Here is a 13,915-nt window from a genome sequence, read left to right as displayed (position 1 = left end):
CAGTCCTTCATGCACTAGGTTCCATGGCAGCCACCATTGTATTACTTCCCTTGGCATGTTTCTTTATGGGTGATTTTCAGTGGACTCTAGCTCTTTAGTGGTCCATTCTTCATCAACCTCTATCCATTCCAGTCAAGCTTACTCTGATTTGCAAGCAACGCAGTAACTGGTGGATCCAGTTGGATGATAATAATCTAGGCCGACCCTTTGTTTTACCACATCCATTGACCACAGATGCTTCTCAACTGGGGTGGGGGGTTTCTTGGGAAGAAAGGTCCAAGGAGTGTGGTCGCTCCAAGAGACCAATCTGCATATCACTGTACTAGAGATGAGAGCAGTCCTACTTGTGTTGCAGGCATTTGAAGATGCTTTTCCTCTAGGGACCGTTGCAATTCAGAGGGACAACATGTCTATAGTGTGGCACATCAACAGATAAGGAGGAACTTGATCTTATCTCCTCCTCAAATGGGCCATTAGAGTGTGGGAATGGTTGATCTCATCAGACTGCTTTCTAATTGCAACACACATTCCTGGGAAAACCAGTGTATTAGTGGACAAACTAAGCAGGTCATTCCTCATGCTTTACCAGTGGTCTCTCAATCAGTCAATCTGTGGTGGAAATGATCTTCCATCTTTGGGACCAACCTTGCTGCAACCTCTTTGTGACTCCCCGCAACAACAAGTGCAGCACATACTTTGCTTTTATCCTTTCACACGAGGAATCACAGAGAGGTGCTCTAGTCCACGTTTAGCCCTTCAGTCTTCTTTATGCTAATCCCCCTCTCCCTCTGATTCCCAAATTTCTGCATAAAGCAAGTTGGCTGAATAGCTCAGTAATCCTCATTGCCCCTTTCTGGCCTCGACAAGTATGGTTCCTCTTCCTACAGTCTCACCTTTGTTATTCTTCATGGATACTGGAGCCAACTCCAGATCTCCTCTCTCGCCCATCAGGGATCCAACATCCCAATATACAAGGCTTCACACTAATCCCATGGTTTCTCCACTTCCAATAATGGTTAAACAGCCCAGGCTCCTTTCTCCTGTACGTACCACTATTTTGTCTTCTCAAAAAAAGTATACAAGAGCAAGTGGAAAAGATTCTCCTTTTGGTCTTTGAATAATGAGCTTGACCCTTCCTCTGCTCCAGTTTCTGCCGTACTTCAATTTTAGTAATCCTTTTTAAAGGAGGAGCAAGTTTCTCTACAATTAAACTTTAGTTGGCTGCAATTTCTAATTTTCACACAGAAGACAGAAATTATTTGTTGGCATTGACCAAATTATGCAAAGCTTTTCTGAAGGGTATTTTTCTTCTAAGACCACCAGTAAGGCATCCTTCACCTCCCTGAGACTTCACAGTTGTGCTACAAAGTCTAATTCAGAAACTTTTTTAAAATTAATTTCATGGAAAAAAGTCTTCTTAGTAGCCATTACTTCTGTAAAGAGAAATCTGGACTCCAGGCTCTTTCCTCGAATATCCCTTATATCATTCTTCATAAAGATAGGGTTACTTTACGGGCAAACCCTTCATTTTTGCTCAAAGTGGCTTCTGAAAATAACATTAATAAATCCATTCCCTTACCAGTTTTCTTTTCAAAAATTTCAAATAAAGAAAAGTACATGCTTCATCTCCTTGACGTACACATACAATTACATTTTTATCTTCACAGGCAAAACAAATGAGAAAATCAGATCAAATCTTTGTCACTTTTTCACCAATAAGGCTGGATTACCGAGTTTTTAAATTTGCTGTAGCTAAATCGATTACAGATTGCATTTCTTTGATCAATTCTCGGTAAGTATGACCTTACCCAAACTTCCCAAGGCTCATTTAACCAGATTCATGGCTGCTGCTTCACTTTTTTGGTCAAGAACATCTATTGATATCTGTGCTTCAGGCACATGGTCCAATGCTTATATTTTTGTTACGCATTACAAATTGGATATTATTTCTAGAAACAGAGCCATCTTTGATTTGGCGATACTCCAGAATATCCTTCCCTGAGGGCCACCCAAGATCAGTGGAGCAGGGGACTCTATCCCATGGGATGAGGAAGAATGAAAAGGACAACATCAAATTTAAAATTTATGTATTCACCATAACTAGCCATCTGTGTTGCCCATTTTCATTCTTCCTCAGCTTCCCTCCCAACAATCCCCCATCCTTCATGTTTCTGGAGAAACCTGCAGGATTGTGTTTAGGAACCTACAGTTCCAGGTTTGAGCCCTTCCTTTTTCTGTCAGCCTTTTTCCAATCTCTATTTAACTATAGGGGCTAATGGTAGCAAACTCTATCTGAGGTAATGGGGATGGACTAAGGCATTATGGGTAGAGGGAGGAACTCGAGAGTTGTATCTGAAGTCTGGAATATGCAGCCGAGTCATATCCGTGGATCGGAGTTGAACCTCATGGGTTGAGGAAGAATGACAATGGACAACACAGATGCCTAGTTATGGTGAGTACATAACTTTTAATGTCTTGACATATCCATTTGAACCTTTGTCACATCTTCCAAAACTTTTAATGAAAGCCTCAAATAAAACCCCTCCAGAACACCCCCAAAACTCAACTTAGTACTAACGCACAAAACAATGCACAACTTAAAATAATAAAGTTTAACCCTCCTTATAGGAACAGTTGTCTCAAATTAACAGACATACTCAGAGGCTTAAATTAACCTATAGTGAATGTTATCAGTGCTAGGATGCATGATACAACCTGTGCTTCTACTTCCACTAAGTGTTGTCTGTTTTTGTCTTATCTTTATTCCACTCCCAAATGAAGAAAACAACTTAAATACTTTGAGAAAACATTATCTCCTAGCCAATGAAATAAAGAAGTATTCTGTTTTCATTGCCCCCCCTTATAAAATTGTTTCTATAGAGACATGAGAACCAGATACACAGTTGCATTCCATTATACATATTGCACTATAAACATTTGTATGGTAGAGGGAAACACTATTTAGTACTTATTAAATTCATTGTTCTTTTAATTTGCTTCCCTTTAAAACGTGTTATTAAAGGCAAATCAGTTTTACTTTTGTCATGCTCTTCTTTCCAGGCTTTCTTCTGTTTTTACATTGCAGTGCCTACATTTCTTAAAGCGCAACAAGAAGAAAGACAGAAGTAGGAAAAAATACGGGCACCTGTTTACTTTAGTATCTCTACTATTCACTCAATTAATTGAAAAAGCTTTACTTTATAGCATGCAGTGTATGTCATATATTATAAAAATACTGTTAAGAACACAATTTTTTTTTACTTACAGTTAACTCTTTCTTTCCTCTTCCTTTCTCCTAAATCTTCTTCCAGATATTAATGACATGAAGTAGGGCATATGCTTTGGAGGGGTCTATATTAAATTAGTGAACACTAATTCATCGACCCCTTTTAAGTGAAAGCTTAAAATCTCGAACACCCGGAACAACAAATTCTTTCCCTGGGAAAAAAATTTGCTGTTCTGAGAAACACACACAAACAAGCACACCAAAAACAGCAGCAATCCACAGACACACACACACACACTTAAAATCCTACATCTACCCTACACTAGACTGTACATATACTACTATCTATCCACTTTCCTTAACCCAAACCCTAACCCTAAGGTCCGTCACTATCGTACACTCACCTAACCTGAGCCCTAACCCTAATGTCTGTCACTATCGCACACTCACCTCTACCGCACCCGAACCCACCTAACTCGCGCACTAACCCTAAAGTCCGCACAATCATACACTTACGTGAACCTGACACGTACCTTTCCACCACAGTGCTAAAAATAATGAAGTCACAGAAATGGCCAACCAAATTCTTTCCCTAGGAAAAAATTTGGTGTTCTGCAGATTCGCAATTTTCAGCATTCGCTGTTTTGGGGTCGATATTAGAACATTTAATGTTTTAAAACTTCGATGTTCTAATATAGACCCGCTTTGGAGTACTCTACAGGTTTAACAGAGTCAAAAAAAATCCAATATTTACATATTTACAGGTTTTGTTGTTCCATCATACTTCACAAATGTAATTAATGATTTGTAATTCCACATTTATTCATCTATTCCTGAGTTGCTGGTTTTCTTCTTGTTAATCTCCATCGCCTAAATCTAGTCACTAGCTCATTTCCAGTGTACTCCTCTTTTTTCTATTTAACTCTCTTGTTTTTGCCAACAGAGCTGTAAAGATAAATCACCTTAAACAAAAAATAAATTGCTGTTTCTTTAAAGTGACATGATGTTGGGGTAGGAGTATAACAGTATGTGCAGATCATATTAAACATCACTCCAGCATGCAGAGAGCATACAGGCATGAGAAAACATATTGATAAAAGTTGCTTGAACTAATAAATTACAGGTAGCATAACCGTGAGGAAGTGCATATAAAGCATTGTATACATTAACATTTTGTGTTTTGTGTGATTTTTGAAGTTCTCTTCTCTCGTTGCTTTCTCTAGAGTCATTGGAAAGAGCTAAGAATGGTGTGGCACTTGCTTCCTCCCACAGCATTAGTAATGAGAGGACAAGAGGTATTTCCTTTCTGTACTACTGGGAAGTCTTTCCCAGAGCATCCTTTGGAGTTAGGAAGAGTGCCTTACAGTTGCCATGCTGTTTTACACACCTTTGAGGACACAGCTTTAGTGTGGGTTTGATTATAAGTAAGGTATAACATGAAAAGGTGCTTTTATTTCTAAAACATCTCACTGAGAAAGATATAATAAAAATGGCTTATAGTCCTGGCTTTTCTAATGACTTATATTCTGTTAAAATAGACCAATAGAAAAAAATGTGCCAGCTCACGAGTGAATCTGTTCTGCTTTCAAATCTGCCAAAGCTGTTAGAATGGCTGTAACCTAAAAAATATCCCCCTAACACATGGAGGATTCTGACGTGCTAGGTTTACTACCATTAGCACTTACCACAGTTCACGTTTTAATTTACTGATTTTGGTGCCTTTAATGCTGTTTACCATTTTCCATGTTTTTATGTACCTTCTGTGGCTCCCCAGTCATGACGGAAAGGAGGTACAGTACCATCCTTGTGGCAGGAAGAGGCTTTTCTGCTTAACCCACCCCTCCTTCTCCTCCTCCTCTTCCACCCTGACTAACAGCACACAGTAACATCAGAGTTGCTCCTGTGTGCATACTCCTTTTGCTGCAAGCAGTTCTATATTGCTCCATTGTGCTGTTGTTTTGGCTGGGTTAAAAATCCCCAAACCTCTTGGCTTTAACTGGGAAGAAGTCATCCTACACACTCATCTTATGGGAATGAGAGCTGGTGAAATGCAGCTAAATCTTGTTTCCTCTCATGAACCATCTTGCCTCCGTCCATAAATCAGAGTTGGATCACTGGCATTATCGATGGATCTGCTTCACCCATGCCATTGATTTGCTCATCCCAATTTATTTTGATAGTGTATGTAATCTCTGAACTGATGTTATACTTCGTACAAAACTGAAAAATTACATTTATTCTATCTGTTTATTTTATTATGGAGTTTTTAAAATGATTAAAGTTGAAATTTATGTTTAAAAATTAATATTTTGCCATTATTTGTTAAAGTATTTTACAAACTGGAGTCGTTAGCATGAGGCATATTTTTCTATAAAGTGGATTGCACATTTTGGTAGTTCTTAACTTTCCTTAAAGTAAGTGAAAAAGATGTGCTTGTGATGTACGTTGCTTAAATGTTGTGTATAATTCTTGCCTGTTTTCACTCTATGAAATACTTCCACAGAGTAAATAATACAGCGGTTCCTATAATGTCCTTGAGTATGGAACATATGTTTTAACTGAAGGTCAGTGTTACACTGTTGTACCATATTTATTAATATAGCCTGGTGTCAAAAGATTTTAGTAGCTAATGGAGATATTTGATTTTGCTTTAGTAGCCAGTCATTCTTTTGTTTTTTTCCAAACTTCTCTGTAAAGTTAATGTAGCTAAAGTGTATGTAGCTGCCTACATTAAGGTAGCTAATGCACCTTTTGTGCTGCCCATGGAAGAATTCTTACTGCAGGCTGAGATCAATGATAAATCTAACCTAAGTACCTTGAAACATACACAGGGACCTGAAACTACTACTTGCTAATGCCAATTATTTCAGTTTCTGAAGTCAGTTGCAGCTGTACTCTGAAAATATTTGGGATTCGTGGCATGGCTCTTTGTCAGGATTAGATACTTAAAAGTCTTTAAGTTGTTGTTTGTCTTTCAGCTTTTCCCAGTTAGGGGTCGCCACAGCAGAACTCCGATCCGCTAATGATTGGCAGTAGATTTTCACGAACGCAGAGGTGCCAGTTCGACGTCCAACCTTCAACTAAGGCACGCCCATTTACGCATGTCTTTCAAACGTCCAACAAACCGCGGGGAGGACATGCAGACTCCACACCGAAGGCACTCCCTGCACTCCAGCCGAGAATCGAACGGGAGAACCTCTTGCTGTGAGGCAACAACACTACCGCTGCACCACCGCGGAGTCCTTTAAGTACATACAGAAAATGCCCTAATGCCCTGAATATTTAAATAGTTCTGGAGTATAGCCACTGTGCTGATGAGGCAAAACTGCTTTGTGATGAGTAAACACAGCAGATGCAAAACTTCTGTGGTTTTAGGTTAAGATTATGCAGTAAGATTAGCATTTGAACCTGCTTCTTGATGCTTCCATAGATAACATTACAAGTGTTTGCAAGATCATAAAAGTGACTCTAGAATTTGCTGTAGTTGTAAATTACAGTGATATCTGTAGAGGCCACTACATAACCCATTACTTTTTCAAGCATTTAAAATGCTGAGTCACATTAACTGTTTTCATTTACTATTAAGACTAGAAAATAAAAGTAGAGTCCTAGTTTGAAAGGTGATTGGCATTTTATTAGTGATTAATACATAACATTTTATTAGTGATTAATACATAACATACTCAAGTCTCTTCTCATTTAGTAATTAGCATGTATGAATATTGTTGAGAGCATAAACCATTAATACTGTTTGCTATATTACATGGAGAAATGCATACACACAGCAAGAGGCAAATTTATTATACAAAATAAAAATGTTGCTCATGTCTTTCTTTCTTAGGAGTATGGTTTGCTGTATGACCTTTCAAGATCTGAAAAAAAGAAAATTCATGATCTGGTGGTGAGCTTGTGTGTAGATGGACAGTCCTTAGACATGATCAAACAACTGTTAGAGATATCTGCTATGCCGCTGGGCATCTCTCCAAAGGAGGTAGTGAAGGATGCTGTAAACAAGGTTATAACATCCCTAAGGTATGTCTCAGAAATAAACTATGCACATCATTTAGCTTATTTTTATTTTTGTTAGATTTTATTTTACTTCATATAATATGTAGCATATTGCTTTAGGATTGTGCAGAGGTACAATGGCTACTTTTGCTGCTTCACAGCTCTTGGTTCTCCAGTTTGTTTCCCATTTGTGGTGTTTCCCATGAAATGTTTACATATCTTCCTGTTGTCTGTGTGCACTGATTTACTACTTTAGCTGACAGACATGCAGACAGATGAAGTGACAAGTCTCTGTGCCTGTTAGTGTGATTTTCCTGTAGTAGACTGGCATCCCAGCCAGAAGAGCTTTTCTGCCTTACATCAGTTGCTTCCTGGTATTAGTTGCTACTATCCAGTGATCCTGAATTATGATAAAGTTTATATCAGAAATTAAATGAATGAATGGTGTTTTATGTTACAAGAGTTGTAATTCTGTAACCAGTAAAGCCAACAGTTTTCTCAGCATTTCTGTGCAGTGTATATGTACATAGACATTTGCATATGCTAGTTTATTATCTCCTAATATATGCGGAAATCCTAGGACAGAATCTGGAGTCAGTTCTGTACTTAGGATTGCGGGATCATAGGAAGTTAGTAGGCTATTGACATTGAGGCCCTTACAAACCTAGCCAAGAATTTAGCCCATGTTCCAGCAAGTCAGCACCTGATGCCCTTGTCCAGCAGGGACACAGGTGGAATCCCAGGGGTGTATTTTCTGTTCCCCATTTAGTTATCCAATTTGCGCTTAAAAAGGGTTAAAGGAGGTACTCTGCTTGACGTGCAGGAGCAGTCTATTCCACAGAAAGGGGAGTTTCTGGGACACAAATCTGTCCTGCCAACAAGTCCTGTTGATGTCACAGACCAGGTTGAGGTCACGCATGTGGGTTACTTGAGTGGAGCTTGACTTGGAGATATGCAGCAGTCCCACCGAGGCAGGGTCTGAGATTGCTTTGCTTGCCAGACAGAGGTCACCTCTGAGAAGTCTGTTTGAGACTGAGTAGAGGGACAGGGCTTTTAGCCTATTTGTGTAGGGTAGATGTTTGAGGCCCTAGATTCTCCTGGTGAGGAACCTCTGTGGTCTCTCCAGCTGCTGCATGTGCTTTGTGAGGTACATGCTGAAATAGGCATTGTACTCAGTAATGGGTCTTATAAGGGAAGAGTGCAGGGATGTTATGACCTCCTTGTCCTTGGATGAGATACCCTTCCTGGTGGGCCATGTAGAAAGCTTTCTGTACAGTGGAGGCTGATGGTCAAAAGTCAGTTTGCTATCAGTCTGGGTGCCCAAGTCCCTTACAACTGATTGCGTGCTTAGGACCTTGTTATTAATGTGATAATTTGTGGGGATGTCACTCTCCCCAAAGGGGATGATGATGCATTTTTTGGCATTTAGTTTGAGGCCATCTTTCTGGCACCAGTCATTTGTTTGGGTGAGATCCTCTTGGAGGATGTCCACATCACTAGCGGAATTGCTGACATTGCCCAGCTTGCAGTCATCTGCAAACTTGGTCAGCCATAGCCCACAGGTTTTGGCGTGTTCCTCAGAAAAGTATATACCAAACAGCAGAGGCCCCAAGACCGATTCCTGGCGTACACTGCTCATTACTGGTCTACTGAGTGAGGTGGCTTCTCCTATTTTGACTAGGTGGATTCTGTCAGTGAGCCAGTCTGCTACCCATCTGGTAACATACGGATTGATGCCTAGTTGAGAGAGTTTATCTATTATACCCATGTAGGGAATAGTATCAAAGGCTTTTGCCAGGTCAAGATAGGCAGCGTGCACTGTTTTCCCCTCGTCCATGGCTTTGGTGACTGTTTCAAAGAAGTCAACCAAATTTAACAGGCATGACCTCCCCTTGACAAAACCAAACTGTGCCAGATCAAGTGTTTGGAAGTTGCCAATGGCCTTGTTAATGAGGTCCTTGGTAATCCATTCCATGGCCTTGCAGATTAGGCTAGTTAGACTGATGGGTCTCTAATTTCCTGGATTGGTGGACGCTTCACCTTTTTGCAGAGGGATGACAGTGGCTGTCCTCCACTCAGCTGGGATGAAGCTGGTACTCAAGCTTTGGTTGAATAGGGTGCCTAATGTTGCTGCAAGTTCCTGTCTGACTTCATGTAGGATGCAGCATGGGATGTAATTGGGTCCCCTGAAGGATATATCTTTTGCCTTTGAGAGGACAGTGATGATTTCCTCCCTAGAGTTAAGAGGAAGGGGCAGGTGCTGGGGATGTCCTGATTTACAGATGGGAGGGACAGAGTGGTGAAGTTTTTGCTGAACCTGTCTGTTAGCAGGTTGGCTGTATCTTCTGTGTATATGTATGTGGTGTCCCTGACCACCAGTTTTGAGTAGATCTGAGTACTTCCTTTGAGACTGTGGACATATGTGAAGAAGGCCTTATGATTGTCTTTCATAGATGTGGCCAGTTTGGACTCAAAGTTTGCTTAGGAGGATTTCACTAGTGCTCTTATTTGCTTGTTCAGGCTAAAGAGAGATTGCTTCCAATTAGGCACCTGCTCTTTCTTGGTCCTGGACAGAAATCTTTTCCTTCTATTATAGAGTTTATTTATTGCAGCTGTCCATCAACAGGTTTACTGTTCATTGAGGAGGAGGATTTTTGTCCTGATTCCATGCAGCGATATAAATCCTTGTTTAGTACTTTGGTGTAAGTTTGGACATTTGTGCCAGTTCCAAAGGAGGAGGAGGGGGGCTGTGAAGCTGCTTATACCTTCCCTCAGGAAGTTGTAATCAGCTTTGGAGAAGTTTTTATGTTTGGTACTACCAAGGGGGAGGTCGGGGGAGATGGTGACTTCAAAAGTGACTGCTTTGTGGTCGGATCTTATCAGGGAGGATGCCACTGTAGGGATGCTGCACTGGTTACTCATGTTGGTTAATACCAAGTCCAAGATATTATCACCTCTTGTGAGGGTGTCGTCCAGCTGGTCCAAGGCATTTGCATTGATGAACTCAAGGAATCTCTGGGCATTTGTATTTTGGCATGATTAGTTCTTTCAGTCTGTGGTTGGATAGTTAAAGTCCCCCAGGATCAGGGTAAAGGGGTGAATCTTGATAGATGCGAAGATGTCCATATAGGTGGAATGGGCATCTTGAGTCAAATAATCCCAGTGCTGCAGCCTGTACTTCATTTTGCATTGGGACCATATTAAAACAGTGCCACCATCCAATAGCTTTTCCCAGAATAGCAAACTGTCCTCAGATCAGTACTGTCTGGAAAACACCTGATTACTGTGATTCATCTTTTGCCATCAGTTCTGTTGGTGTCAAAATGTCTGTCCATGTTCCAGCTTTCAGCACCCACAGTGACTGGTCAAGCCCTTTTGAGACTAATCTAAGAACTTTTTATTTTAGCATCTCTCTTTCTCTGTCTGTTTCAAGAACAGTACACTCTTTGACCTACTCATATTCATCCAGCATTGTTCCACTAACCTCAACCTGGGTAAGTTGCTTTGCTTCATGCTCCATCTGCAAAATAATTTAATCTGTTTTAAAATCTTATATCCCAAGCCTCCTTTGTCTTTTTGGGTGGATCAGCTTATACCAGGCTAACATTGTCTTTCCTTGAACACTCTGATTTTTAAGTCTTATGGCATCCAATATAAATGGATACTGAGAACTTAGCTTATACGGTTATGTTCAGACATAATGCTTTTGTTTTTGTGACGTTTAATTTATAACCTGAAAACAGGCCAACATTTTCTAACATTCCAAGTAACCTTAGATCCACATCTGGATTCATTAGGTTTATTGAGCATATCATCTGCATATAACAGTGATTTAAACTCTTTATCTTCGAACCTAAATTTGTGCAGGGGTAAGGCATGCAGTATCACTGTCAGTGGTTACAAAAGAAAGCACGTAGGAGGAGAGAGACTGGGCACTCTTACCTAGTACCTCTTCTCAACATGAAACCCCCCCCCCAATAATTCCATTTTAGCTTTAACTCTGACAGATGATCCTTCAAAATGGCCTATAAAATTTTAATAGAAAGACCAGCTATCCCAATGTCTTAAACATATAATCCCATATTACCTTATCAAATGCCTTTTCAGTCAATAAACTGGCCATCATTATGGGCATTTTCTCAGTATTGGCTTCTTCTTATGTCAAAAGAGTCTTTAAAACATTATCAAATACCCAGTTTACTGTAGTAAATCCATTTTAGTTTGAGTTTACTAAAGATTCTGTACTCCTCAACAGTCACTTGACCAGTGTTGTCATGAAAATGTCATTATCATAGTTTAAAATCAAAATTTGTCTATATGAGCTTTAGGATCACTGCCATAACTGTATTTAGTCATGAAGGCAGAAGCTGTTTTATTTCCATACCTTATTCATAACTTCACCTGACTCTTCTGGTGTCTGCTCTCTTTCTATCAGATACAACTCGAGTAGTATCCTGTCCGGTCCAAAAGCCGTAGTCATGGACAACTCACTGATAACTGCCTCTAACTCCTCTTTTGGGACTGGTGCAAGTAGTTTACCTGCCTCTAGGCAGTAACTTTTGAAAAGTTTAGCTTGTTCAAGAAAACCTCCCTTTTCCTCCGGTAAGGCCAGTGTTTTGTTTTGGTTGTATAAAGCGCCTCAAGACATTCTGATTCTGCTTCAGCAATTTTATCTAGGTCCCATTTCCGTTGTACAGTGTTTTCCTCTACAACTGCAACTCTTGCTGCATGGAGGTGCTGCACTTCACCTAGTCATTCCTGCCATTTATCTTTCGTGGACAGTCTGTTTTCCCTTATTTTCCTTGTATACTGTTGCACACTCAACATTCAAGTTTAATTAAATGCTTCCCACTAGGATAACACCACTTGTACATTTTGAAGTACAACATTTAACCAGGTTTTAGGCTAAGTCCCTCTCAGCATCTACCTTATCTGTTTAACCAAGCTGAATTTGAAACTATATAGATTTAGATAATTGTTGCTTGCCACTGCTCTTTTACAGCTGTAAAATCTGTGTTGAATTTATAATGCCTTAATGTTTTAAAATTGGAGTTTTTAGAAAGAGAAGGGCTACTCCACTCTTCCTGACCCTTTGAACAAAAGAATCCCCCTCACCCAACTAACATCCACTCCTAGCAAGTTTGGAAGACTCTTGGAGACTCTCTTTCCTGATAAATTTGTTTCTTAATGTAAGGCAGTATATGGGGAGTAAGTATAAGTAAGCATGTCAGACTCACATAAACCCACTAGTCATGTAAGCGCACCAGCATCCATGCTATTGCACTGGCACTTACTATCATAAGGAGTCACCATTCTAAAAAAAAAAGCAAAAGAATAGGCAGGCCTTTAAGGCTTACAGAGCCTACAACTAAAATAGATAATACCAGAAATGTTCTAGTTACTATTGACTCCATTGCCAGGCATACACTAACCAGCCTGGCAAAGGACAGGGAGACCAGGCCCTAGAGCACTCAAATATTAGTACAACCTTGTTTTGATCATGTTGGGGTGAACAATCTCAGGTGGTTCATCTTCAAGTAGATGCAGAGTGGCATGGTGAAACTCTCTTTGTATGTTCTTAAGGATGGGAAATTTGTTGGGTAATGTCTACCTTTGCCTAGAGTGATGCCCAAATAAATTCATTCATCAATAGCTTCAGTGATTAGCTACATAAAATATGTCATTCTAGAGGGATCCATATTGTGACAGCCTGGAAGAAAGTTGTCGACAGATTTTCCTGCTTCACCAGGGATGGGCTGCACCTGTCCTTTATGGGCTTTCACATTCTGGCAAAAGTTATTTCCACTCCATAATGCCTTTTTCAAGCAAAGTGAAATTAGTAGACATTGTATCCTGAAAAATTGCAGTCTGCCAGGTACTAGGGTGGATCTGTTGAACACAAAAACCTGAGAGGCAAAATGTCAAACATGAAAACTTTTCCACACTGGGAGAACATACACATCTGGATACTACTGAACTTGGTTTTACATCTGTGGAAAGCAAGCCTCCTATTTCTGGATATACCATCTGTCACTTGTTAAAGACAACTAGGAATGACAGGGGGATGTCAATACTTATTAGAGGTCTCACCTACACAACTCTTGGCAGGGTACCTTAACCTTGATTTTTACGAGCCTAAGTGACTGTCAGCAAAACAAATCTTTATTTTATCAGTAATGACAAGTCCACCTCTTTGTCCTCAGAAGAGAATAACAAATACCTAAATATACTCCCCCATACAGAATTTGAACCAAATACCTTTGCATTAGTAGACTCGAATTACCCAAGTATCAACTGATTCATCTCTACATCCAGCACTTGTCCAGACTCGGACCTTTCTCAAAATCATCAATTCCAGATCTCTAGAGCAAATAGTTGTTCCTTCTACCAGAGACCACCTCCCCTGTGCTCTGCTCAGTCCCAGGAATGTTGCCTTCATCTAGTTAATTCAGATCTTGTAGCCTGTAGCAAGACTACTCTCTCTGGTCTCAGTAATTCATCTACAACTTCAGCAAAATCACACTATTAGATTTTATCCCAGTCTTCAAATTACTGTAAATGGCCCTGCCATCCATAATCCCTGAATATTGACACAACAACCCTAACCAAGGATTGTAAGACCTATTAACTCACTGTATGGAGAGGGTTTTCCTTTCTGCCAGAAACAAAATAGTAAATGAA

At 40.0% G+C, this 13,915-nt stretch overlaps 1 protein-coding gene across 1 annotated transcript in view; it reads left to right on the top strand.

Moving 5' to 3' along the window:
• The window catches only part of NBAS (NBAS subunit of NRZ tethering complex), a 3,380,746-nt gene that overhangs the window by 2,602,718 nt on the left and 764,113 nt on the right, over positions 1-13,915 (top strand). The window contains exon 46 of the mRNA XM_044064792.1: positions 7,068-7,258. Coding sequence (XP_043920727.1) covers positions 7,068-7,258 — 191 coding nt within the window. The remainder of the gene's footprint in view (positions 1-7,067; positions 7,259-13,915) is intronic.

The sequence above is a fragment of the Protopterus annectens genome, chromosome 1.part0, assembly GCF_019279795.1.
Source record: "Protopterus annectens isolate FY-2018-M chromosome 1.part0, PAN1.0, whole genome shotgun sequence".
Classification (NCBI taxonomy): Eukaryota; Metazoa; Chordata; order Ceratodontiformes; family Protopteridae; genus Protopterus; species Protopterus annectens.
This window is presented reverse-complemented; position numbering and strand designations above follow the sequence as displayed.